The sequence below is a fragment of the Lepidochelys kempii genome, chromosome 9 (genome assembly GCF_965140285.1).
Source record: "Lepidochelys kempii isolate rLepKem1 chromosome 9, rLepKem1.hap1, whole genome shotgun sequence".
NCBI classification, from domain to species: domain Eukaryota; kingdom Metazoa; phylum Chordata; order Testudines; family Cheloniidae; genus Lepidochelys; species Lepidochelys kempii.
In genome coordinates, this window is record NC_136388.1 from 89353829 (window position 1) to 89381687 (window position 27859).

Genomic DNA, 27859 nt, shown 5'->3' on the forward strand with positions numbered 1-27859 from the left:
TCATTATCACTGCAGCTAACAGAAATTTGCAACCACAGGCCCAGGGCAGCCACCCGCATCTCTTGTTTCATTGTGTGATAGTAAAATAATAATAAGTTAATCAAGACAGAGACTGTGGTTTTGTCATTTTTATTAAGAAAAATTAAATCCTGCTCCAGCTCCCACTTACATCAATGCAAATTTTGCCACTGACCTCAATGGGAGCGGGATTGGGCCCATCAGTTGTGTTAGTAAAATTAGCTTTCCCACAAGTCCCAGGGTTGAACTGTCTCATCTTCCTCTTGCTTAAAACAGTCAACCTGAGACACCACCAAGCAGCTTCAGCCAACCCCATAACCCACAATGCATGTGATAAGCTCCCAGTGAGATGGGTTGATCCTGTGAGTAGTTATACATTTTTTTAAAGGAAGGGATTGAACTAGTTAATATGCCCAATCCTGCAAGCACTTTGTGTGAGGAACTCCCATCAGTAAAACTCATTGATTTCAATGGAGTTCCATGCTTGAAGAGCTTGCAATATCAGGCTGATTGCTTGTGCAGCTCTTTGGAGAACTAAAGCATTATTAGTAATTACATAAATTATGCTTATTGATATTATAGATAATTAACTATATTACACCAGCCCCCTCAGGACCAAATGTAACATAGCTCCTGTGATCTTCTGTCTTGTCTACATCATTACACTGCCTCTTTGAATCCCTCCATTGGCTCACCACATCGGGTTCACCCCATCAAGTTACTCGCCTTCTTGGCATCACCTCACCTTCAAGAACTTTCGTGCCTCTGCTCCTCCCTCGTTGTCTGCTCAAGTTTCTTAGGCCCTGCTCATGGATAGGCTTACACACATTTGCAATTGCATTTGCAGGTTTTCCCAGGACAGCAACAACAAACTGGCATTTGCAGTAGAGTTAAGCAGGATCAGGGGTATAGACCATAGTGTGGTTACTCATGCTTTTACTACAGCCCTAGGCATGTATAACACTGACAGACCCTGGTTGTCAGCAGGCAGGACTGAACCTGGGACCTCTGGCGCTTAGTGCACGAGCATCTACTGCATGAGCTAAAAGCTTAAAGATAAGCATCTACACATTTGAAAACTTAAGGCTTCAGATTGTAAGATGTTAGGAGCACGGCTCTTCAAGGCCGTTTATAAAGGAAAGTATCCAGCAAAATGGGGCCCCAATCTGGACGGGGCCTTCTGGATGCTACTGTAAAATAAAATAAACAGCTTATCCGTACAATCTTGAAGTTACAGTGACATTACTTTAATGCATTTGTAGTCATTATAAATATAGTTCTAAATAATGAATTATATACATAATAAATTATCATTTTATATTGTAACCTCTGGGAAAGGGACTACCTTAATATTTGTGTCTTGTTCATTGTTGAGACAATGTTTTGGCAATTGCCATAATCACATTTATATTATATTTATATTTCTTATTATTTATTTGAAAAACAATATGTGATCATGTTATTAAAGACCATTATAATCCACACACCCAAGGTTGCATAGGTAACCTTAATACTGCCATTTGCTAACTTTTGCATGCTTGACTCTCCAGCCTTACTATGTCCTTTAAATGAATTTTTTTACATGTAATTTCTTAATTTTTTAAAAAAGCAAACAAAAAACCCCTCTGAAATTCCATCATGTGGCATCATAGTGACTCCCACATGGGACATAAGCAGACCTTTAGATCTACTGCACAGATCTCTGCCACTTGAGCTAACAGAGTAATGGATAGCAATATAGTAATAGGTTGTCATCTTCTACACTGACCAGCACTAGGGTTGGATGGGACACACACTTTGACAGTGGGTTTCACAGCTATTTGTTGACAGCAGAGGTATATTGAGATTCAGGAATGCTGGGTTCCATTTCAGGCTCTGGAAGGGAGTGTTCTGCCTGTTTTCACCAAGCCTGACACTGTCTGCCCATGCTCCTCAATCTGTCCTTGTCCCACTCCTGTCTCTCTCCCATCCCTGGCTCCTTGTCTACCCAGTCCCAGGCTCCATTTCTCAGGCTTCTTATCCCAGTCCCCTCACAAGGCTTCTCATTCAATCCAATCTCAGTCTAATCCCCATACTTGCCCCCTTCCCAATTCCCTGTCTCAGTCCCACCCCTTCCCCCAGCTGCTCGTCCCAGTCTCCTTGTCCAAACAGTGCTAGTCTCCCCTACACCTTGTCCAATCTCAGTGTTTACCCTCCCAGTCAACGAGCTCCTAGTCACCACTTGTTTCCTTCACCTGCTCCTAATACCAGTCTCCTTGCCCAGCCAGTCCCAGTCTCCCCACCCCACTAACTCTGTCACAGTTTCTCTCTCCCAAACCCTTCAGCCCCAGTGTCAGCAGGCTCCTTGTCCAAATCTACTCATTTCCCTCCTGCTAGGCCAGCTCTTCTCTCCTCTGCATTCCAGTCAGGCAGCATCCTCCTCCACACTGCCTGGGCACCAGCAAGGGTGTCATTGACAGCATAGGACAGACAGGGTCTCCTGCTCTCAATTCTGGTGCCTGGCCTCTTGTTCCAGGAGAAACAATTACAGGGGAAGACTGACTTTATCCTGGTATCCCTGCACCAGAGCATGCTCTGTCACTCTGTGGGGATAGCACTTGTGCAGCCTAGTCACATATAAGTGCTGTGAGAAGATGGCACATGCACAGTCTGGTCCTGACTCAGAACCGTGAAAAGTTCAAGGTGCTCAGTGAGGGCAGACTCTTGAGGAATTTAGTTCCTAAAAACAAAAAAGTCTCTACTAAATGAGTGAACTGCCATTTTTGAAAGGCTTATAGCCTGGCCAAATTTGAGTGTATTTTCACAAGACCAGCAAATGGCACCTCCCTGACACAAAGGCTTTACACCCTCCACCCCTCAAATTGTATTTCTTAGTTCCAAAGCATGGGAGCACTAAAAATTCTCAGTGTCATTCTGAGAAATGGCCGAACGGTTTTGGATGAAATTTAAAAAAAAAAAAAAAAACGGCCTGAGACAAACATGCTGCATGGAAAATTTAATCCCAAACAGTTAAAATTTGGCAACATTATAAGCAACTCAAAACAGGGTCTTAGAATGGGAAGTGTTAGGCAACCTTAGTAGGTGGTGCTACCAGCCCCATTAATTAGAACACATTATATTACATTACTCCTCTAGTGGGGAATGATTTTTGAGGGATGACAGTTGTTTCAGCCTGATGCACCCTTGCCCTATAGAGATAATATGCAGCCCCTTTTTCTTACTCTGAGATGGGACGAAAGAGGGAGCTAAACCCCAGCCGTATGTTGCATCCCTGGTTTGCCAGACCTGCCCGCCCGCGTCATTTATGAGGTGGACTATACCTGTGACCCGTAAAATTGGCGGCGGGGTGAGGCCGCCTCTGTGATTGGCTGCCCGCCGAGGGCACCTCCCCCTCATATGACCAGCCTTGCGTTCTCAGTGCGCCCGTCCGTCCGTCCCGCAGAGCCCTTGCGCTGGTGAACATGGCGACGCGCTGCCCCTGGCCGCGGCCCCTCAGCCTGTCCGGCTGCTGCCTCCTGCTCCTCGTGCTCGGCAGCCCCCGTGAGTGCCCGGCTTGGCGGCCTCCGCGCGGCGGTGCCTCTCTGCGAAGGGCCGCGGCGGCGCGCCCGGGAGGCGCCGGGCCTGGGAGAGGCGGGGGTTGGCTCCTCAGCCCGGGGGGGGGGCGAGTGGGGCCATGCCCTGGGGGCGGGGAGTGCCCAGGGGGCTGCGGTATTCGCCGTGGGGGGGTGCCGTGGGGGGAAGGGGGCGCGGTGGGGGGGTGCCGTGGGGGAAAGGGGGCGCGGTGGGGATGTGGCTCAGGGTTTTGGGGGGGTGAATTTTGTGGGGGGGGCCTGGAGAGGGGGATTTGGTGGTTCGGGGCTCTCTGGGGAAGGGGCATACTCTGTGCGGGGTGTCAGGTGGATTTGGGGGGGTAGAGGGAGTGTGTTATTTGGGGGCAAGGGTGCGCACTGGGCAATGGCTGCGTGGGGAGGAGCGGTGTGTGTTCCTCCTCCCCCCCCCCCCCCCCCCCGCGGCCAGGAGTTGCATTGCTGAGGTTGCACACAAGTGCACGAGGCCCAGGTGTTTACTTAATCCGGTGCGGGCAGCCCCAGGAGTAAAGGCCCTGGTGCAAGGGACAGTGGGTGGAGAGGGCTGTGTCTATACGATGCCCCTTTTAGCAACAGCTGCGCCGCTAAAAGGTGCGCAGGGTAGCCCTTCTTTGTCGGCAGGAGAGAGAGCTCTCCTGGCAACAAAAAATCCCCCCACCTCCCCAACGAAATGCAGTACCTCTGAGGGCAAGAGCGCTCCTGCCGACAAAGCGCACTTCACACCGGCGCTTTTTGTCAGTAAAACTTTTGTTGTTGTTTGGGGGGTGGGGGGCTGTTTTTCACACCCCTGAACCGCTAATATTTTACTGAGGGAAGTCCAGTGTAGACACAGCTCCATCGTGTCTGTGAAATGCTTCTTTAATACTCCCTAGTCTACCTAACCGCTTCTCTTTCTTTGTTTAATGTGGCATTTCAGTTTTGACTCCATAATATAAGGTCTGGTTTTTCCCATATCACAAACTTAGGCTAATTTTTTTGGTTTTTTTGCTACTGCTTTAGATTGAGGTGTGTACCTTGATGCAGGGAGCACAGTCATGGGCCTATCAGTTCCAGCTCTGTATCTTCCAGATGTGCTATCCTATGAAAAATGAAAATGACCATGAATTTGATCTCTTCTGGCTGGTTGCATTCAGAACTTGTTGTCAATGCTGTTTCTAGACACAGTGTATTGATATTTTTGCTGAATTGTGCTATCAGGTTAATCTTCATGACTATAATGAAGATATTGTGGTTGCTGGGTTTGTCCTTCCCACAGGGATAGGAGAATAGCATGGAAAGAGATGGGAGAAGTACCTGTCGCTTTGTCTTGTATTATATACCAAAATGTATTTGGATTGGCTTTCTGGACTAATTGCATTAATTTTGTTAACTACTTAAAGTAGTAGGTGTTCCAGAAGAGCACTCTAAAACTGTAACCATCCTTGGACAAGAGCCTCCTCCTGTAAAACATGTTCTTACTTGTAGCCAAACCTGTGTCTACAGTTTTGCAGGTCCAAATAAGTTGCCAAGCAGAAATCAAAACTGTACAGGCTTTGCTGGAGTAGTACTCAGTTTGTTAAAGTTAAGTGGCATCTTTCCCAACACCTTACTAGATGTGGATTGCTCAGTGGTTGAGCATTGGCTTGCTAAACCCAGGGTTGTGAGCTCAATCCTTGAGGGGACTACTTGGGGATTTGGGGATTGGTCCTGCTTTGAGCAGGGGGTTGGACTAGATGACCTCCTAAGGTCCTTTCCAACCCTGATATTCTATGATTTTATGATGAATGTGATTTTTCTTTTTTCTTGTAGTGCTTTTGGTGCACTATCCTTTCACATTGGGTGACTTAATCCAAAGTTTCAGAGTGGGAGCAGTGTTAGTCCGTATCAGTAAAAAGAATGAGGATTACTTGTGGCACCTTGGAGACTAACACCTTTATTTAGGCATAAGCTTCCATGGGCTAAAGCCCACTTCATCACATGCATGCAGTGTAAAATACAATAGGAAGATATAAATAAATTTGTTGTACTTGTGGCACCTTAGAGACTAACAAATTTATTTATATCTTCCTATTGTGTTTTACACTGCATGCATGTGATGAAGTGGGCTTTAGCCCATGGAAGGTTATGCCTAAATAAAGGTTAGTCTCCAAGGTGCCACAAGTACTCGTTCTTTTTAAACCAAAGTGAGAGTGATTCCTGGTCTCCACCAGAAGCTCAGCATGTGAAGCCTCTTTCTCAAAGTAGCTTTGCTCTTTTGGATCAGGGGCCTAATCTATACTACCAACTTTTGCTGGAACAGCTGTCAGTCACAGATCACACCTCATCACACCCCTTACTGACATAGCTATTCCAGCAAAAGCTTTGTAGTGTAAAGTTCCTCCACTTGCTACTGCTAGGGTTACCATATTTCAGGTTCCCAAAAAGAGGACACGGGGGGCGGAAGCTGGGGGATACTAACTTGAGGTGGGGGACAGTGTTACTCCCTGTCATGGTGGCAGAGCAGCTGAAGCTCTTTGGGGACTGCTCCCCCAGGACTGGATGGGTGGAATCCAGCAGTTGTGGCTTGCAGGGGAATGAACCAATCAGCATTCTTTCTGGGATGCAGCTTGTTCTGCTCTGTAATCCCACCCTCCTCCTCCTCTCCTTTTCTGCCCCCCCCCCCCCCCATGTTGTTTGAAAACCCCAGACAGAGAAAGCAGGCTTAAAAAAGAGGCTATGTCCGGAAGCCCCGGACATATGGTAACCCTAGTTTCTGCTGCATCCACCGCCACATCAGAACACACAACTTCTGGCAAAGCAAGTACTTTCAGATTTATTTCTGTAGGTTGTGGTGGGTGGTAAAGAGAACATTGGCTTGAGTATTAGGTACCCAACTTATGCTTTTGAGTAGGGACCACCCTACATTAGGTATTCTTCAGAATCACTAAATAACCTCTAAAAAGACTGATCTTTCCAATAAGTAGAGGATGTTGCTCTAAATTCTGCTTCCATTCTGCTCTTCCTTATTGGAATAGTCCAGCTGCAAGGCAAAAGGATAATTTTGCACTTCAGTTGCACCTTTATCGAAACATCTTAGCCTTTTATGAAGGTTCATAAGTGGCTTTCTTTATCTGTAAAATGGGAATGAGGCATAGAGGCAAAGAAACTTACCGGAGCAAGTCAGCAGCACGAAATAGAACTGAGTCCTTGCTGTGAGTCTCTGGCCCAATCCATGCTGTTTTTCAAGACAATATGAAGATAGTAATTACAGTGCTAGCATGTGTTGTGCTCTGTGGCTCAGAAAAATGTTCATGATAAATATTTTCTTTTTAACAAATCATGCTGTGGACTTGAATAACAAAGCCATGATGTACCCTATGATGGTGACAACATGAAGATTATGGAGTTGTGTATAACTGCCATTCTTATCTTTGTACCTCTTGGCCTAATTTCCATGTGACCAGTTTTTTACTAACATCTTGCGATAAGATTGTGTTGTCAAAACTTCTTGCTTTCTTATATAGAGCAGGAAATAGTGGTGACACTTTCATCTAGCAACACTAAGCATCCCTCTTGCTGAATGTGTGATGGTAGAAAACCACATCAAAGTGGAACTTTCTGTGACCGGGTACAAATGAGTTTCAGCAAACTGTATTGGTAGAGACTGGAAACTTGAACAAGTTCTGGTAATGGTTAAATGCAGAGGCACTTGGAGACTCTGTAATGGCTGCAGTCAGCTAAACTCAAAGCTATCTGGTAGCATATGGGGGGGCGCAGGCAGGAGCATAGTGAAGGGAGGCAATGTTATGGGTAGGCAAAAAAGAAACTTGTCTAGTAGTGGGAGCAGGCTTTTCCCTAAAGAAAAGGGGGAGTAAGTATATCTGCAGGCTGACTAGTACATATGAGGTCTAGCAAGGAAGCTTGGACACTTTCTTAAAAGATAAGACAAGAAAAGGAGTACTTGTGGCACCTTAGAGACTAACAAACTTATTTGAGCATAAGCTTTCGTGAGCTACAGCTCACTTTATCGGATGCATTATGAAGTGAGCTGTAGCTCACGAAAACTTATGCTCAAACAAGTTTGTTAGTCTCTAAGGTGCCACAAGTACTCCTTTTCTTTTTGCAAATACAGACTAACAGGACTGCTACTCTGAAACCTTAAAAGACAAGATTTTGCAAGTCGTTACAGCTCATTCACTGCTTAAGTGCTTTCCTCTAATGAAGATTGTTTTGGAAACCTTGTCCATTACAAAGTTTTTAAAGGTAGTTGTGGGGGAGAGAGGAAAGGTGGATGTATGCCAAAACAATAAATCCCTAAGTACTAACACTTTTTTCTTGGGGGAGGAGAAGGGAGGGAAGAAGGAAGAAAGGAAGAGTGTTTTAACTGGCTTTTCTGAACACTGAAGTGGGACTAACAAATAACAATGCATAGGCAGGCTGGCTTATTCATTGCAGTGCTTTTGGATAAACCAAACTGGAATTTTAATCACTCACTGTACTATAACCTTGGATCCAAATGCAGATCAGTGTTATCGCCCTAATGTGGTGTAATCTCTCTACCACTACAAATTCTTTCTACATAACCAGTAGAATTTACCATGTTCCGAAGTTCCTTTGATAAAGCTTCTCAAACCTGGTCTTTGGTACTACTCATACCATAGAACGTATATAAATCCGTTCTGGCTTGTCAGTAATGATAGGATATGATTAAGACAGGTTTTTCCTGGCATTTTGTTGACTACAGTCCTCTGCCACTGTTTTCAAAAGATTTTTATATTCAATCTGTAGTCCAATATCATTAAAGCCGACTTACCTGTCAGCAACTAGGGAGCTTGCAAGCTGAACCAGTTCCCAGTGTTAGTGGGTTTTTACACTGCATCTCAAAATGCCTTTGAGAATAACTGAAAGAAAAAAAAATCCTCAGTGTTTTGTACAAAGGAAACTTAAGGTGACCTATGCTATTAAAACAAGCCTTGTTTTACTCTTTTTACTTGGAATGCGTCACTTTTTATATTGGGCAAGACCTACATTTCTAACCTCTCTTCTGAAGAATGTAGCCAGCTAGTAGAAGCATAATATTGCAGATATCAAGAAAGTGAAAATAAGGGAAGTGCCACCTCAGTCAGATTTGTTAGACTTTTAAATACCTGTAGCACTGACCATTTATGAAGCGTCAGAAGGGGAAATTTGCTATCCAAGCTCTTCAGTTGAAGTCCAGAAACTCAAAATACAATTTTTAAAAAGAGCACAAACTCTCTTCCTTTGCAGGTCATCTTAGGTCATAATTGTTGATAAAATAGACCATGATGACTCCTTACAGCCATTACCTCACTAACTAGTTCAGGGAATTCTCTCTTGAAGTACTAAACATATCTTCAGGGTTAAAACCTTAATTAAATGAATTATTGATGTAACCTCTTAAGCTTTGACAAGCTGCTTAGCTCATGCACAAAGTTCAGTGTGCTCAAATTTTCTTAACTTGTTCTTGCTTTCTAGCTGCTTTAAGCAAACTACAAATTCTGCTGAGCTAAATTTGTCTCTATCAGACAACTGATGTGCAAAAGATTCCTTATTTATCAGGACTGGATAAAATTCCAGAACTCTTCTACAACTTTAACTTCAAAATCCAGCAGTTATATCCTGTTTCTAATTCTAGTATTAGAAAATAACGTAATTTTCTTCATGTCTCTAGCAAAAAGCCTGAAAGAACTTGCTTTGTTTAAAACATTTTGTGATGAATGAATTTGTGAAATATACAATAAAATGAAATATCAACCTCTTACAAGCAAACAATTACTGTATGTATTGTAGGTTTTTTCCAGTCACATGCAGTGGAAGTAGATGTGAAAGATCACTCCAATACTACATGCATATATGCAAAATGGATGATGAGCTTCTTGATAAAATATGAAACAAACAGTAGTGAATATGTAAGTACTGAATTTAGTGTTAACTTCTGCTATTGGATGTACTATCCATTTCACTTATCTGCTCAGTCTTGAGAAGCTTCAAAACAATTACCCTTGTAGCTAGTCCTGGTAAGTTTGAACAATAAGTCAAGCTTACCTCTTTTAAATATCTGATCTCAACTTTTTTAAAGGGGCAGTCAGAGTTTGTTTAACTTATGTAATATGTTAGTGTTGGCATATTACATTTTAAGTAACACATTACTCCTCTTGGACAAGAGGTTAGTTTGACTTTCTTGCTCTTTCTTAGATGGTCCTCTGAGTTAACACTGGGTAATAAAACTTAAGATATTGTCGTTTGAAATAACTCATATCTAGTAATTTTAAACTCTCTGCTGAATCATGTTTAACTCTAAAACAAGGGCTTCAACCTACTTGTTTGGGGGTGATTAGGAAACTTTTGAATCTCACTGTATTCTAATCTTCCACTCTTTAAAAGCTTCTAGTTCTTATTGTTGCAAACATCGCTTTCCAAGCGTAAATTGAGTCTTCCTTGGTCTGTAGATTAAGTGACAGATACATTGGATCACACTTTTCCAGCAGAACAAAATTGATGTAATTTAAGTCTTCACTGCTACTATTCAGAGCATGTGGACAAGAGTGAAAATAAGATACAAGTTTCATTCTTCAGGAGCTTGGGAAAAGACCTGGAGCAGGCTGATCCAGAAGATAGGCAGGAGGAATGGTAGAGTAGCAAGACATTACAGCCATCACACTAGCCAGGAGACTCTGGTGAGGGAACAAAGAATGAATGAACATTTTGCATTCCAGCTAAGTGGGTAGTGCTCATAATTCATTACAACATCTGGGTATACATGAAGCCAGAAGCTATCTTTCTGGTCAGGAACAGCATGCCTTTTCCAACAGATTTAGAAGGAGGATTGGCTTTTCACATGGAAGTGGCTCCTGGACACTTAGGAGGAGACAGGACTGGCTTCATCTTAGTTTAGTTACAGTGACTGTATCTGGAACACTTCTAAAACCCCATGTGAGGGGAATAGGTGACAGTGAGAGTGTCAACTTGAAAAAAAAAAAGAATTTGGGGAAGACAAACCATATTGTAAAGGAAATGGAAGAAGAGAAAAGCAATAGCCACTGAATGTTTCAGGGAAGGAGGCCATGATCAATTAGAGTGGAGTAAAATCCAAAAGGGTAAAGTATAAAACATAGCCACTTTCTGTCTCATAAGTTTTAAAGGTTTTTCTCCAGCTAGTAGACTAAGTATCAGGCTAACCATTTATTCCCAAGCCCTTACTAAAACTGAATGACACTACTCAGTCATGCTTAGTACCCTACCAAATTCATGGTCCATTTTGGTCAATTCCACAGTCCTAGGATTTTAAAAATTTTAGGATTTTATGATTTCAGCTATTTAAATCTGAAATCTCAGTGTTGTAATTGTTGGGGCACTGACCCAAGAGTGTGTGGTGTTTGTGTTGGTGGGCAGGGAAATGTCACAAGGCTATTGCACTTGGGGTCCAGTATTGCTGTCCTTACTTCTGTGCTGCTGCTTGCACTGCCTTCAGAGCTGGGCAGCCGGAGAGTGGCGGCGGCGGCTGGTTGGGAGTTGAGCTCTGAAGGCAGAGCAGCGCCAGAAGCAGCGCAGACATAAGGATGGCAGGGTGTTGCTACCCTTCCTTCTGTGCTGCTGCCTGCGGAGCTGGGCCCTCGGTCAGCAGCCGCCGCCGCTCTCCAGCCACCCCGCTCTGAAGGCAGTGCAGAAGTGGAAATACCACCACCCCCCTAAACTCTTGTGATGCCCCCTGTAACTCCCTTGTGGATCAGGACCCCCAATTTGAGAAACATTTGTCCTCTCTTTAGTATCTGTATACTAAATTGGTAGAGTTTAGGGTAAAAGCACACGACCAGATTTCATGGTTCATGGCATGTTTTTCATGGCACTGAATTTGGTAGGGCCCTAGTCATGCTGCATGACTCTACTCAAGCCTGTAGCAGGTTCTCACTCAAAACCATAACTGTTAAGTGTGGTTCTGGCCATGCTACCCATACTGAATTACTTCAGCAAAACATCAGTTTTCCTCGGTGTGAGTGACCTTTCAAGTTACTGCTGTAATGTACTATCTAAATGCTAGCGGGGCATTGCAGGCAAGTTAAGACCTTTGGCTAGATCTTTCAACTCTGTTGTGTTTGATTCAGTCATGAGACAACACTTTTCTAATTCAGATGGTGGTAAACTCTAGAACAATGTGTAGAATGGAGTAACTTTCTTAACCCTTCTATGAGTTCAGTTCTCTGTTCCTATTTCTTTATTTACATTAGGAATTGTTTTACGGAAGCTTCCACTTGAAGATTATGAAACTTCCCAGAAAATACTCCAGCATGAGGAGAATGTCTGTCTGAATTAAACTACCTTTCTCTTCTAGAAAAATGCAACCTTAGACCTTACATCTCCCAACGTAACACATGACCGAAGCACCTGTGGCAATAAAACACATGCCCCACTACTAGCGGTAGAATTTGGAGCAGGTCACTCTTGGAGTATAAACTTTACTAAGACTAATGAAACTTATCAGGGAAACAGCATCTCATTTACCTACAACACCAGTGATCCAGTCTTTAAAGATGCTAAAACAAAAGGTAATATGTGGGATTTTATCTTGTGTGGCTGAAAAATGACTAAGATAAACTAGAATGATTATTGCAATATACCATCCCTCTAATTGTTTTTATAGTTCCTTTTTCTTACAAGTGTTGCAGACCAATAAGAGCATCCTATCTGTTTTTATGACTGTATTGTAGATTCTAGTAATCTACTAGACTCTCCCTCAACATGGATGGGGATGATTTAAGTGCTTGCTGATTTTTCACGTGCATTGCTCAGTCTCTAAGAACACTAGTACTATGATAAAATTGTTATATTTAGTCAAGGGTTGTGCATTGTGAGTGTGCATCTTGGACAGCTAGTAGCAAAGAACTAACTTTTGACCCATTTCCTGTACCTTAAGAATTTTAAAAGGAAGCATCCTGCTGGGAGGAGCAGTTTCTTTTCCGAGACTTGTTTAGTTAACTTTGTAAGCTAAAGGACCACTCTACAATACTTAAAATGAATATGTGAGGGGGGAAAAATGTGTACCAGAGGTGTTAAAGGTGGCTAAACTTACAGGAATCCTGTACCTTGTATTAATTATAAACTATTTTTCTTGTCTAAAATGCGTGAAGGTTAATCTGTATTCTTGCTTATAGGACTAATTACTGTTGTTGTAAAGGACACTCTGCCTCCAGTCCAACTGAATACTGTCTACAAATGCCATCACCTTGACTCTATTGAAGTGGCAAATGTGTCTCAGTTCTTCTGGGATGTCACTCTGCAGGCTTTCGTTCAGAATGGCACTGTTAGTAAAAATGGTAAGTCACTTAAAATTGTGTATGATGGTTCTGTATCCAAACTCTCATTTTAGGATTGCAGTGCAGAGTGACTTTAATGTTGTAAAGTAGTGAATGACAAACTCTTATAGTGAATTGATGCTTATCTTGCCTAAACTCTTGAGAACCAACATGAGTATAAGCTCCATTTGTCCTCGTTCATATCATGAATCAACTGCTGTTCTGAAACTAGATCAGTGAAGCATACTCACTTGGCATCTGTATAATAATTTTTAGGAACTGTGTTTTGACTAATTAGTATTTGCTGGCTGACTTGAGATTTTTAAATACTCTGATCCCTTAACTGATTGTACCACTACAACTGGATCATGAATCTCAAGGTACCTCTGTAAACAGAAGTCATACTGCCTCTTAGTTCAGGACTCAAACATTTTGAGCCTCAGATGTCCAGTACAACAGTGACTAGCAGGTAATCTTACTAAAGACCACACAAAACAAGTATATTGCACTTCAGAGGCTTGTTAGGCTTCTTTTCTTTAGAGCCAGTAGCCTTGCCAGAACTTCCTCTGCCAACTGTCTTCATCTGCTAGATCAGCAGGGTGACCTCTTTACCTGCTATGCTGCTCCTAACTTTGCCAGTGCCGAATGAAACTAGCTTCTCTTCCATTACTGTTAATGGAAGGACAGTTCTGTTTAAAACTGTTACTGCATGCTTTAATGCTAAAACATCAAAGATTTGACTACAAAAAACTCTGTAGGAGACTTAAAAGGCCAAAATACGCCCTCCACGTAAAACATGACAGCAGAGCCATCTGTAACAAACCACCTCTGACAACTGCTTAATGTTATGAAAAATGTATCTTCATGCTGATATAGTAGCTAGGAAGTCACACGCTGCTTTTTTCAGATTCTACATGTGAAGCTGATAGATCTACTGTTGCACCTACCACTGTTGCCAACTTAACTACTACACCTATCACTACTGCTTCATCACCTCTGCCAACTACAACTTCTAAACCAGTGGAGAAACCACTCACTGGAAACTATTCTCTTAAAGATGGCGATAAAACCTGTCTTCTGGCTACATTGGGGTTGCAACTGAATGTCTCCCAAGAGAAGGTGCTTTTTTTAATATCTTAAAAGCAAAGAGGAGGAGTGCTGCAATATTTTCTTGTTTCCATAAGTATGGATATGTGACTAGAGCCTCACAACTTAACCAATATTTGGCATTACCTTTAGTGTTATGAATGTCCCCTCTAATATACATATATCAAATCAATTGAGGGATACTATATTCAGAACGCTACCTTTTTAAAATGGGAACTTGCTGAGGAATATCTTGATATTGTAACCTGACCAGGGCATTTCAATAGCTTTTAAGGCTGGAACCTACAGATGCTCTGCTTGGTTGCAGAGGGAGCCCAAATTAAGGCATCTGATTGCTCAAGCTGTGCTATTATCTGATGCACAAAATAAAGGAAGGATCTGTCTTCAGCTTCATAAAAGAGCTGAATGGGGGAGAGTGTCAGAGGGCAAGATTTCTCTCCCCTGCCCCCCCCATCTTGTCAGGACTGCTAACCTTAAGTGTCACTTAAATAGCTGGGCTGAACATGATTCAGTCTACCCTGGCATGAAGACTCGCCTTGTTTATGATACACTCTTGTAGAGACTAGGATTAAATACTGAGGGGGAAATAGGAAGTTCCTTCCTTCTGACAGCAGCAGAATGCCTTTTTTGAACAGCTAGAAGCCTCTTGACTGACAAGTGTTTTGGTTTTTAATTTCAGCCTGTTTTGGTTAACATCAACCCAAAGACAACTTATGTCACTGGTAGCTGTGGCAACACATCTGCTACTCTGCGATTGAATGACAGCAACAGCAGGTTTATTGATTTCACCTTTGCTGTTGTAAGTAACGTATTACAGTTGAGCACTAACCTTCCAATTAAATCTTCATTTCTTATGTCAAAACACTTTGTACATAATGCCTGTATCTTAAAAGCTTGATTGTTTCCAACAGAGTTGTATAGGTGGCTGGTATCTTACTCTACAGGTGAAGCAACTGAGTCTCTTAATTGACTTCCCAAGGTTACCTTGTGGCAAAATGAGGATTGTTCTCTAGGAGTCTGTTTTCCAGTAACATGCTCAGTACAGTAAATAGGCTCTCTATTAAACTGACTGCACTAGTGTGTCATCTTTGTCAGTAAATGCTTTAACACTTGTAGTTTTAAAAGTGCATACTGCAGAGGTAATCTTCTAAATATATATGTACTTGTGTGGGATAAACCCTTCAATTTTAACACCAATGGGATTTTTTTCTCTTAAACAGAAAAACACAAGTGCAAACACACAAAGATTCTATCTGAAAGAAGTGAACATCACCCTGATCAGTTCTATAAATGGCTCTGGTAAGATACTATTTGGCTTAAAGAAAGCACTTCAGTGACTGCATGCTAACTATATTTAGTAAATACTAGTCAACTAATTTTTAAACCAATATTAATTCATACTCCATAGTCAAATCTACAGTGACTAGCTATAGTAACAAATTGCTTTAGAGAGTGCCGTAACTTGCTACTTTCCTTATCCTATTTTGGCCTTGTTATGACTGTAGCACATATCCGTGCCTACCTCTGAAGTGCAGTAAAGTTCTTAAAAATCAGTTATTGGGGAAAGGAGATGACCATCTTTAGTATGAGAATCCTAAGTGAGCAGTTCTTTGCAAAGAGGTGCAACCTATAAGACTTAAGCATATTCTTCCAGATCAGCAGTTCTCAAGCTATGAAGTAGGAGGTACAGGAATTTGTCAAGAGAGCACAAACTGTGGGCCCTGCAGGGGGCCCCCCAAAACTCTGGCTGTCAGCCCGTGGCAGCTGGGGCTCATGCAGAAGGGCTGTGCACACCCAGGAGGCAGGATAGGGGATAAAGTAGACTGCAGGGGAGGGATGGACAGACAGATGGAGCCCCCTCACAGTGGTCCAGCAGTAGCAGCACAGAAGTAAGGGTGGCAATGGGGGACGAAGTCTGCTGTAAAAAGTGGATATTCAGAAATATCACTTTTCACTTTGCCACCCTTACTTCTGTGCTGGTGCAGAGCTGGATGCCCAGTATATGTATGTGGAGGTGGGGGGTCAGCCATAAAGGACTACAGACACACAGAAGGGGTGTGTGATGAAATAAGTTTGAGAGCCACTGTTCTAGACATTTGTCTTACACATCTAAGGTAACTATTCTCCTATATGGAAGGAAAACTTATCTTTCCAAGTTCTTCCAGATAACTGAGAATTCTCACTCTGTAGTATTTCAGAAACCAAAGTTTTTTAATTTTTAAAATTCTTAAATGTGTTCTTTAAAAGGGATCATGCTGGCCTACTACTATGTTGGCAATCTCTGTAATTAACAAGATGTCTAAGACAAAGTTTAGACATGTAAGCAGTTTTGTGTTTCAGTAATGAACTGCAAGGTCGTGTGTGAGTAGACTATAGACTTACATTTTCAGAAGATTTAACAGCTTTAATTATTCACCCCTCTTCTGTACTGACACAGACTTCCTGTAGTCAACAAACTTGTAACTCTCCTCTAAACTGCTACATAACCACATTTCAGAGGAAATAATGCCGAGAAATGGACTAGGTAGCCTTCTCTGAATAGGCTTATGATCTTGGTAGTACCTTTTGAACCTGGCACTCTTGATAAATAGACTTTTTAGGCCATAGAAAACTCATCAGCTAATGTCCATATTAGAGTATTTTTTCTCTTTTTAAGAACCTTTAAATGCTGGAAACAACAACCTCAGCATCTGGGACACCTTCCTAGGCAGTTCCTACATGTGCCAAAAAGAGCAGACTGTTTTGGTGACTGAAGAGCTTCAAATACATACTTTTGATCTAAGGATCCAGCCATTCAGAGTACAAGACAACAAGTATTCTAAAGGTAAGAACAAACCCAAATCAACCAGACTTGTAGGGTGCTCTAATAAGACTCATAACATAGGAGTGGATAAAAGCTTTATAGATACTAGCATAACTAATCCATTGGCCAGTACTTTATTTTTGCTTAAGCTAAAATGAGACTCTAAAATTTCTATTTGGGAAATGGCACCAGCCTTCTATCCTGGTTGATATGAACACCTTGCTTTTATCAGTGTTTTGCCTTGGAGAAACCTCCCTTCTTAAACTCACTCTGAACTGGCAACAGCCCCTTAGGCTTATACAAAAGGGGCTAAAGACATTGACTTTATGGCTGTGGGGGGAGGAGGAGATTGCCATAGAGAACCACTGTTGACTTACTGAAATCTGCAAATGCTGGGAGTGAAGGAGACTGCCCAGACTGCTGCAAGAAATAATGGGATGAAGCTTGGAAAAAGAGCATTTCTGCTGAATGTAACCCAAGCTTTTTCTCATCATACTGGAGGGGGGAAAGGATGATTCAGGTGATGGGGGTCCAAAAGAAGGAAAGTTCTTGCTGCAAAGGACAACCTTGCATTGGCCAGGGGTATGGAAAGACCTAATCTGTCTTGTCAGTAATTCTGAAGAGATGCAGTATAAACCGTTCTAGATCTCATTGTGGATGGCCAAATGCACTTCTGCATAATTCTGTAAATAGTACTTGAAAACTAGGTATATGTTACAGTAGTGCTTGCAGCCCACTTCTGGGTTTAGATCCATGTCTAGACTGATAAAATACCTAAGTTAGGATGGAAGGTGGAAGTGTGCCTTTAAAAGAAGAAAATTTAAAAAATCCAGTTTTAAAAGTATATACTGAAAAGACTTCTCATCATAGTAATATATATTGGTATTGGGAAAAGGTTCAGGAAAGGGCAACAAAAATGACTAGGGGTACGGAACAGCTTCCGTATGAGGAGGGATTAATAAGACTAAGGTGTGGGGAGGATATGACTGAGCTCTATAAAATCGTGAGTGTTATGGAGAAAGTAAATACCACAATACAAGAACTAGGGGGTCACCAAATGAAATAATAGGCATCAGGTTTAAAACAAAAGGAAGTATTTCTTCACACCGTGCAGTCAACCTGTGGAACTCTTTGCAAGAGGAAGTTGTGAAGGCCAAGACTATAATAGGGTTTAAAAAAAACTAGGTAAGTTCCTGGAGGTTAGGGCCATCAATGGCTATTGGGTAGGGATGGTGTCCCTCGCCTCAGTTTGCCAGAAGCTGGGAATGGGCAGCGGGATGGATCACATGATTACCTGTTCTGTTCATTTCCCTCTGGGGCAGCTGGCATTGACCACTATTGGAAGACAGGATATTGGGCTAGATGGACCTCTGGTCTGACCTAGGTTGGGTGTTCTTACGTTAACGTTGAATTCCTTAAGTACTACTAAATGAGTTCTGATTATAATTGGCACTCCCTGTTACAGCCACTTCCTCATCCATATGTTAGCTTATGACTGCTTCAGCAGGCTTTTCAAAACTGAAACCACGCTGCTTTTGTACTCCTTTAAAACATCTGTGTACACTTTAGCCTGATTTACACTAATCTGGCTTTTTCTAGCTTTGTATTTAAATCTCCAATAGAATTGTGATACTGCAATTACTCATTCATCTAATACAAGTTTGGGTTAGCTGACATAAAAATTTATCCTCTACAATTCCCTCTCTAATGCCTCTTAAACGTTTATCATTTTAGTAAATAAGCTACTGTCTCCACCAAAAATGCCCCAATCTGCTAATTATAAACTAGCACATAGGGAAACTTCCTATGATCTGTACCGTTTTCTCACTAAACTCTACAGGTATAATAAATACTTGCTTGTAACTTTGAGCCTTCATGTTAAGGAAAATATTTTTGTTTCCCAAGAGAGGTACAATAGCATGCTGTCTCTTTATTTATTCCTTGTCACAACCTTTCTCTCATCTACAGCCCAGGAGTGTTCGCTGGATGATGACACCATTCTAATACCAATTATTGTTGGTGCTGCTCTTGCGGGCTTGATTGTCATTATAGTGATCGCTTACATAATTGGCAGAAGAAAAACCTATGCTGGATATCAAACCTTGTAAATCTGAATGTGATCACTGTTCCAGTTTCACTTTAATGAAGCAAGTGCAAGCTTCCAAATGCAAACAAACCACTTCAAGTAAACATTTGCATTATCTAGTTAGGGCTGGAGACTGTGGGTGCTTTCTCTTTCGGTGTGTTGTCAGATAAAAGAATGGGACTGTAACTCTCCTTCCTGAACTAAGAAAAACATGGGTTTCATAATTGTACTCCAAGTAGCAAATAAGGCTTATTTGACTAATTATTAGGTAAAGATATTATCTGCAAACAATTACTTGGGATTCATGTCTGCATTTTACAAATACTAAGCTAAGCAGGGAACAGTCTGAAAAGGGAACAGTCTAAATTAGGGCACTAATATGATGCATTGGGCAACTTGTAAAATTGCATTAAACTTGTACTTGTCTCACCTGCATTCCTTAGTTACTGTCACAATTGCAGGGTAACCTGGCTGCCTTTAACTGTATATTAAACCTGGAATACTTGCCAGGGACTTCAGAGTGCCTAGTATCTCTTTTCTGGCTCATAGTACTAAATGCCATACTAATGGTTTTTTCAAGCAAGTTTATGCTAAAGTGACAGTAGTAACCCACTTAATTCCAGCAAGAGCTGCAATAGCTCCCTCTTATTTTGGTAGCTTCAGGAGCCATTCCTCTTGTTTGCATATCTAAATGAATGGGTTAACTTAAACTTCAGTTGGTGTATGTGGGAGTTAAAACCCAATTTCTAAATGCTTTAGAAAACTGTTGTGTACAAGTGACCAGAAACCTAGTGCCTGTTACAACCTGGCATCCCCTAAGATACCAAAACAGACACAGTTCTACTAAAGTAGTACAGTATTCCTGCTGGCACCAGCCTTAAAAAGGGAATAAGAACCTTAAGTATTTCTAGAATTTAAAGGGCACTTAACTTTGTATCATACCTTGCACAGAAAGTCTGTCTTGCTCACTTCCTTTGAGTGTCTGTTAAAGAAGCTCTCAGTTTAATGATCCAAAATCAATTGTCACAACATCAGCTGTTTTTAAATCTCCATATTAAAATCATTCTTTGCTAATCAAAACTTGCATTGTAACTGTCCCATGATGGCATCTCATCTGCTGATTCATGTACTTTGTGCTTCGTGTGCTGTGCAGAGATGTAATATTGTGCATTTGTGTGTAGGAATTACTAATGCTGTGAAGAATGCAAAAGTAAAGCATAAGTCTCTGAGGCTGACCCACTGCACCTTTCTCCTTGCTGTTTGGAGTAGGTCCTGTACTTAAACAGAACTGTAATGCAATTGGACTGTTCCTTAAACTGAAGCTATGGAGAGACTAACCCTCACTGTATATTTTTAAGTTTCTCTGGTCTCCTAATCAGTGTGGTGTAATTCATGGTGCACTGCATAAAAAAGGTGACCTTTCCTAAAAGGAATGAGTTTTGTGTTATAATAAACGTGGATTGGTCATATTAATGAACATAGGACAACTGAGTTTAACAGGGAAAGCTGGTTCATTATTTTTCTTAAAATTTGGCTTGGAATTGTCATGGTAATGTTTGTTTATGGGTATACAGAGCTGCTTGTGGCATGTTTGGTTATGTTCTCTAAAAACAATCAGTAATACTAATTTGGTTCCCAGTAACATGGTTGGAGTTCATAGTAACTAATGTATATTTAGGACGCTGAATAAAAGAGCAAGAATGGTTGGATAACTCTTACTAATGCTTGTTGCAAGCAAAATTCAGGCCTTAGTCTAATATCAAAACATCTTTTTAAAAAAAAACCCAAAAACTAGAAATGTAAATGGGAGGAACTAGCTTCAAACTTAAATTCTTAATCTGAGAATATCTCCAAAAACATAAATTGCAATTAAAGATATTTTAATACAACAGTTCTCATAGAAAGTCTTTTTTGTAGAACTCCAGTGATTGTTGGTGTTTACATGTGCCAGTTATGTACTTTTTAATTGGCATTTATCGCAGCTATTTTCTTTGTCCATCTAATGTCTTTGATCTCCCAGGTTTCTATATGCAAACTCTATTCCTGAATTTCAGACTAAACTCTCTCCTTCTCTTTAAAGGTGTAGGAATATTACTTAAGGAAAACCACTGGATTTGTCCAAGAAATTGGCTCTGATAAAAATACTAGATCTGGTGTGCTGGTAACTGGCTCATGTAAACATCTAAGTTTCATGCACCTACTTAAACTGTTTAAACCACTAGTTCTTTGTATTGTATTTCTCCATAGGGACTTGCTTGTCAGTTTACTCTACATATTGCTTTAAACAATAAAGATTCTTCTATTTCTTAAAGAACCTTGGTAACTTTTTTAATTAAAACAATGATTTCTTGAACTGTAGTAATAACTTAAGAAAAATAGACTACTTGACTAAAATTATTCTTATTTTAGATCAGATTCTCCATCCTAATTGTTAAAATTGTAGGACCACTTTCCTTAATCTTCTCTCCTCTTGCTTAGTTCTCTCTGCATCTTTCTGTAACATGCTAGGAGGGACTATCTGCTTATAGGCTGTAGTCTTTTTTTAATAAAACCACTAGTCTAGAGATTAAATCACTTCTGTTAGAAGCTTGGCTATCCCACTTTAAACTTGTAGTGAACAGTAAAACATCTCCCAAACCAAATAGACTTAAAATCTAATTTCACAAGTCAAACTTAAACTGACTAAAGTATTAGTCTTGGTTATAACTAATGCAGCAAATAGTTCAGTGTCTCTTACAAATTCTTCTCTTTGGGAGTGGCTTCTCTTTATCAAGCCTAAATTTACCTGGGGATAACTTCATCCAGCAGATGTGGAGAAGCTGTTGGGACTTTTCTCTGAAAATTTTGCTTGCTTGGTAAGGCTCTTCCTGTATGCTAGGATCTATCTAAATCCTGCTCCTAGGAGGGGGGATAAGCTTTCCTGGAAAGCTTCAGGAAAAATGCTATCTGTTGCTGATTCTGCTAGTTCAGACTCCAGCCTCCAGTAAGATCAATGTACCATATATATTCGTTCATAAGCCAAATATTTTTGGTAAAGAGATCCATCAAGGAGTGGGGGTTGGCTTATAAATGGGTCTACACAAAAATTTGATTTTAAACTCTATGAAATCATTGAATTGAATATTTAATACATTGTCGTTTTTACCTGGAGCATCTGCAGGCATGGAACCCCTCAGCTCCCTGTGGCTGCAGTTTGCTGTTCCCATTGGCTGGGAACGTGAGCCACAGCCACAGGGAGCTGAGGGGTTCCATGCCTGCAGATGCTCCAGGTAAACAAAACATCCCAGCCCACCAGCTGCTTACCCTGATGGGCTGGGAGCCAAAGTTTGCCAACCCCTGAAATATAGGGTCGGCTTATGAAAGGGTCATAACGTTTTTACTATTTTTACCTATCCATCTTGGGGGGTCAGCTTATAAATGAACAGGCTAATGAATGAGTATATACAGTAATTTACAAAGTGCAATAAAAGTACCTAGCAGTTGCCTCACTGTTGGATACTCCAGGTGGTCTAGAAGTAGTGGCATGCAATGCTCATATTGCATAAATCTGTCCTTCAGAAATCCATAGAGCAGGCATAAAATTCATTCTGAATAGGGGAGACTTTTCTCTTAGTGTTTCTGTAGTTAATCAAAATACAATACTGGATGTAAATGTGCTTTCTCTATTGCTTGTGTTTCAGAATTGATTACCTGTGCTGCTTGTCCTAAGTATCCATAAAAGCTTTTTGACAAAACAAACAGCTATATGTCTAACTCATGGGGAAAATGCTGGGTATGCAGATGTACTCGGCACCATAGAACCAGTCTTGTCTCCTTACAGATTCAGTGCATTAGCTAAATATCACACCACACATGAATAATAATGCTGTAGCATATGTCTCCTGTTTCAAAAGTAAATACTAGAACACCTCTTCATTTGCCTACCCCAATACTGATATACTAGTCTGATTTTTGCAGAGGAACCACACATCTGGTGTACACAATTGTATTGGTGATAGTTTGACTAAGGAGGAGGATGAGTAAAATCACAGATGCTCTTTGACCCCAAGCCAACAGCCAGGAGTCAAATCAGTGAGTAAAATCTCACTGCCTTTCCTTTCAGGCTTCATTAGAATCAAAGCCCCTGCTAAAAACAAGGAGTACTTGTGGCACCTTAAAAACTAACAAATGTATTTGGGCATAAGCTTCTGTGAGCTTCATCAAGTGCATGCAGTGGAAAATACAGTAGGAAGATAGGTAGGGGGGGGGGTGTATATTAGACAGAACATGAAAAAATGGGTGTTGCCATACCAACTCTAAGGAGACAAATCAATTAAGGTGGTTAATTGATTAGTCTTGTTAGTTGGTATGGCAATACTCATTTTTGTGAGATGATCTTCCTACTGTATCTTCCACTGCATGCATCTGATGAAGTGGGTCTTAGCCCACAAAAGCTTATGCTCAGATAAATTTGTTAGTCTCTAAGGTGCCATAAGTACTCCTCATTCTCTTTGCTGATACAGACTAACACAGCTACTCCTTCAAAAGCCCATACTGTGATGGAAGTCTAAACTGTTTTTGACTATCTACAGTGTTACTGTATTGTAGAGTTACTTAAAAACTCAAACAGAGCTCAGTGAAGCTTTACACAACTTCAAAACTACCTAGAAAGTTAGGCTGAGTGTCTCTTGGACAAACCAAAGTCTAATCTTAAATGGAGCTTAAGCACCTAATTCCCTTAAGATCCTCTGAAAAATATCTTCCAGGTTGAGACCATGGTGGTCAAAACTGCAGATTACTAAACTTGCACCTTGTAATGATAAAACTTAGGTGACTGTAGTTGTAGTCCTTAACTTTTGTTGTTCCAAAGCATTTTACTCTTCATAAAATCTCTAATGAAGAGAAGTAGGTTGTTCACATTTTCACCTGAACTCCACTCCAATGTAAAGTAACAGTTTTCAACATCCCTGCTTACTTTCTACTTAACTGGGAAAGGTCTGCCCTAATAAGACTTACAGGGGAAATTCTGACCAGCAGTAAAAAGTCCAAGATTGGAGGGGGGTTGGAATAATATATTATCTAATTTCATCATATACAAAATCAATTCCAGAAATTTCATGTTAGTCTTAAAATAGGGGTGGGGCGGCATTGCAGTCATTATTTATAAACAGGGTGTGATTGAAGGAGAGCTCTAATACTGGCTGGAAAGCAATGTACACTGTCATGGAGGGGTTGCAGTGTTTAATATTTCAATTTAACTGGCTTTCTTTTGAAACTTGCCCTCTTTCCATCTAGCTGAAGACTGCAGCCCAGATGTGGACAACTTCATTGTGCCCATAACAGTGGGAGCAGCTTTGGGAGGATTAGTTGCTCTAGTGCTTATGGCTTATTTTGTAAGCCACAAGAAACAGCGTAATGCTGGATATCAGCAATTTTAAATAGGGGAAAGTTCGGTTTTTTTTAAGCGGGTGGGGGGGAAATTGTCTCCTCTTAAATCTGAATGGCTTTCGCAAATGGTTTCTTGAAAATGACATTGGTTTAAGAAACAGTTTAATTTTTAATTAGGACTACAGCTGAACTTGACAACTCACCTTGAGTGATTCAGGCTAATCCTTGATCAGACTAAAACTTGTTTCCATCTTCTGGACGTGGATGTGATGCTGCCAAAAACACTAATTCAGTAATTCTTTGATCTATATGTACACAGTGCCTGTATGTGAATAAAGTTTTGTTCCTAAGCGCTGTGAATGGCACTTAACCAGTACTAAGTTTGCTGTGAATGTCAAGTATTAATGTATATAATCATACATTGCAATTTATTTTTACTACTAGTGATAGTGCCTTATATACAGTTTGTCAAATATTAAAGCTGTTGTCTGAATGACCCTACTAGAAAGGTTAAAACTGACTTTTGCAACTTAAAGATGCTCTGTATGTGCAGTTCTCTGGATATAACTTTTTGAGTGTGCCAATATAACTTGCATGTTCTGTACTTTCTCTGGATCATCTATTTTGTACAGCTGGTCTACAGAACAAAAATACTTCTAAGGATACTATAGTAGTTTGAACTACTAATTAATGGTGCTCATGGCTGTTTCCAATGTCGAAAGCTGATATTCAAGAGAAAAGGGAAGATGGGTTGGACTGGAACCTAACTCTGTACAGCCTTAATGTGAACTCACATGGTCAGTCTGCATAGCTTCCAAATTCCTCCATGAGAATATTTCCCCTTTCTCTCTCTGCAACAACAGACTTGCCGTGATAAGTAGTAGAATCAGTTAGTGTACAACTGTCTATATTTCAACTTGCAAACTTGGTAGCCACCAAGTGTGGAAAGGCTAGGTTCCCCAACCATTCTTCTTTGATCTGAAAGGGACCTCCCTCTGACAGAATTAAGGAGATGCTAAAAGTAGCTCAAACTACTGTGCTCTCCCTGCCCTGCTAATGTAAACTTAAAAATTCTACTGGTGGCTACTTGGCACCTTTCATCAGTATTGAATTAGCTTATTTTAGTATTAATGACTTTAGTATTCCTATGCACTGTTTAATGTTCAAGTCAATCAAAACTGATTCAAAGTAGCAAGTGGCCAGTTGTCCTTCCTCCCTTGCATTGCAGAATTGCACAGTAGCAGCTTCTGAATGGGAGTGAACACTGCTACAGGGGCTAGACTTTGTATTTGTATTTTGATTGGATTAAAGGGGGGTAAAAAAAATAGTTATAAACCCAGACTTTGTCCTAATGGATAAGTGGCAACTGGTTACTAGGTTAATATATCTGAGCTAAATTTGGCACAGTAACTCTTCTAAAGCAGTAGTTCTCAATCTGTTTAGCATTGTGGGTCACGTATACACCTCTCTGTATTGTGGGCCACACATGCACAGTACTACCTGTATGGCCCTGAGGATGACACATGGGCCACAGTTGTGTGCTGATTGGGGTGCAAGGGGCCTGCAGGCCATGGGTTGAGAACCACTGCTCCAAACAAAAGCTAATTCAATTGGACTCGTATTACTGGGCAGCGTCTTAAAATAGTAAGTAGCTGCTACCTTTTTACAGAGTGCTACATCTGTACAAGACGTCTTCTATTCAAGCATAAAAGCAAGCAAAATCCATTCTTCAGGAATCTCACCAAGCTTTAACAAAGCCCTCCACTTCAAAATCACACCACCTGGATTGGGGTGAACTAGGTTAACATGTTTATAAAAGTTCTTTAACTCATACTGCCTCTTGGGGGTGGTCATTAGCTTGGGGCATTGGACATGTAATTACTTAGTGCTGCTCTAGAGATTTATGTTTTCAAAGCAAAGTCAAACCACTTTTTCCTTCCAATAGTCCAGTGGGGTAAGTATTTCTCCCTACTTTACACACAGGGAAAGTGAGGCAGAGTTGTTACATAACTTGCCTGACGCTTATAATTGGCGTCGGAGTCCCATGCTCTGAAAAAGGCCCTACTGACTCTGAATTTAGCATTTGTACCAGAGAGAAATTAAATAACATATACTTCAAAACTGTGTGCAAACCCGCTTTGTGGCATTATAGTGAATGTTTTTTTACAATGCTGTGTTGATTGTAATAAGAACTACGTAATTCTTCTCTGAAAGCAATACCTCCATGACCTCTTTGTACTGAATGGATCAAAAAATAAAGCTATATGCACCAATGGTGTGTGTTTCAGTGTTTTCAGCTGCCCTGATATATTTTTGGTTGTCTTTTACAACCTTTTCTACAGTGCTGCTTTCCATATTATCTATTTATGCTCTCCTTCTTTCCCATCCATTTCTGAAAATGCACAGTGGTGTCTGAGTGGATGAGAAATCAGTTTTTGGTTTTTTTTTTGGGGGGGGGGGGGAGCGCGGCGGTGTGTAATACATTTTGTCATTCTGGTGCTTTAATCCAGGTAAATTCTCCTAAATCCATATGGTGGTGATCAGATAGTGTGTCCTCTCAAAGTTAATACTTGTCCTGGGTTATGGGTGACATCAGTGGAGAGCCACCGATGGGGAGAGAGCAGAACATTGAAAGTGAATGCTAATGTGAAGATCTGAAAAGAGGTCTTTACCCTATGAGAGCCATATATGTGGCCAAATGTGATAGATTTTTTTCATAAACACTTCAAATGCACCCTCTGGCTAGAGGCAACCCAGTGACTATTAGCTAAATTGTCTAGAAGAGAAACAAAGAGCAATTAAATTATGCTAAGCTGTCTGAGGTGGTGAATAAGTGTTGAGACTGTAACTAATGTCCTGATCCAGAGAGATGTTAAACACGTGCGGCTCCTATTGAAGAAATAAGTTCTGGGTATTCTGTACCTATCAGGATCAGATCTAGAGAGAGAGGACAGGTTTTTAAAAAAAAAAAAAAAAAAAGTGGATGGGGTTTAAAATGAAATTGCAAGTGTCTATTTGCTCCCTGCTTGATTGGTTTCTAATGCATGGTTTCCCTACTAATTTCTTCTCCCTCACTCTTTTCTTTTCTACAGCTGAAGAATGCTTTGCAGATTCTGACCTGAACTTTCTTATCCCCATCGTAGTGGGTGTGGCGCTTGGCTTCCTTATCATTCTTGTCTTTATCTCTTATGTCATTGGAAGAAGGAAAAGTCGTACTGGCTATCAATCTGTGTAATCTTTTCATGCTGCCTCTGCTGCTTTTTTCCCTTTATGGAAGTTACTAGTTTATGGTTTTCTTTTGACTAGATATATTAAAAAACAAAGGATAATGTATTTGTGCATATGATTGTGAGAACAAATTTAGACTCACCTGAAGCTACTGTAAGGCTTTGGATTAAAGTAAAACTGCTCCAGGAAACACTTAAGATGAGGACCAATAACTGTCCCCTGCGCAATGTGACTGTTTGGCTGAAAAGGCCTAAGATAGGAATGCATCTTACTTGCAGCATTTTTAATCTCAATTCTTTTGCATAATATCACAGCTGGCGAGCGAGTTTCTATTTTATATGCAGCTACTCAATTTATTTCAGATAATGCTGAAGTTAAAAAAAACACTGGTAGA

The 27859-nt window shown here is 40.9% G+C and overlaps 1 protein-coding gene across 3 annotated transcripts; it reads left to right on the forward strand.

Annotated features, from left to right (window-relative positions):
• The first annotated feature begins 3416 nt into the window (after positions 1-3416).
• On the forward strand, positions 3417-27677 carry LAMP2 (lysosomal associated membrane protein 2). 3 transcript variants are annotated; one of them, XM_073361306.1, is made up of 9 exons: positions 3417-3558; positions 9375-9493; positions 11914-12127; positions 12734-12895; positions 13782-13993; positions 14661-14780; positions 15202-15280; positions 16638-16805; positions 27330-27677. In XM_073361306.1, exons 1-9 carry the CDS (start codon positions 3480-3482, stop codon positions 27470-27472), a joined length of 1296 nt encoding a protein of 431 aa, XP_073217407.1. In that variant the 5' UTR covers positions 3417-3479; the 3' UTR covers positions 27473-27677. The 3 variants fall into 3 exon arrangements, with proteins under 3 accessions (XP_073217407.1, XP_073217408.1, XP_073217409.1); XM_073361307.2 differs by lacking the exon at positions 27330-27677 and adding an exon at positions 24145-26510; XM_073361308.2 differs by lacking the exon at positions 27330-27677 and adding an exon at positions 18753-24290 and having other exon boundaries at positions 3418-3558.
• Positions 27678-27859: the final 182 nt, after the last annotated feature.

Coding starts and splice junctions, on each gene's coding strand:
- LAMP2 (XM_073361306.1), top strand. CDS start 3,480: ATGGCGACGCGCTGCCCCTGGCCGCGGCCCCTCAGCCTGTCCGGCTGC. Junction 3,559..9,374: donor CCTCGTGCTCGGCAGCCCCC/GTGAGTGCCCGG, acceptor TATGTATTGTAG/GTTTTTTCCAGTCACATGCA. Junction 12,128..12,733: donor TAAAGATGCTAAAACAAAAG/GTAATATGTGGG, acceptor TCTTGCTTATAG/GACTAATTACTGTTGTTGTA.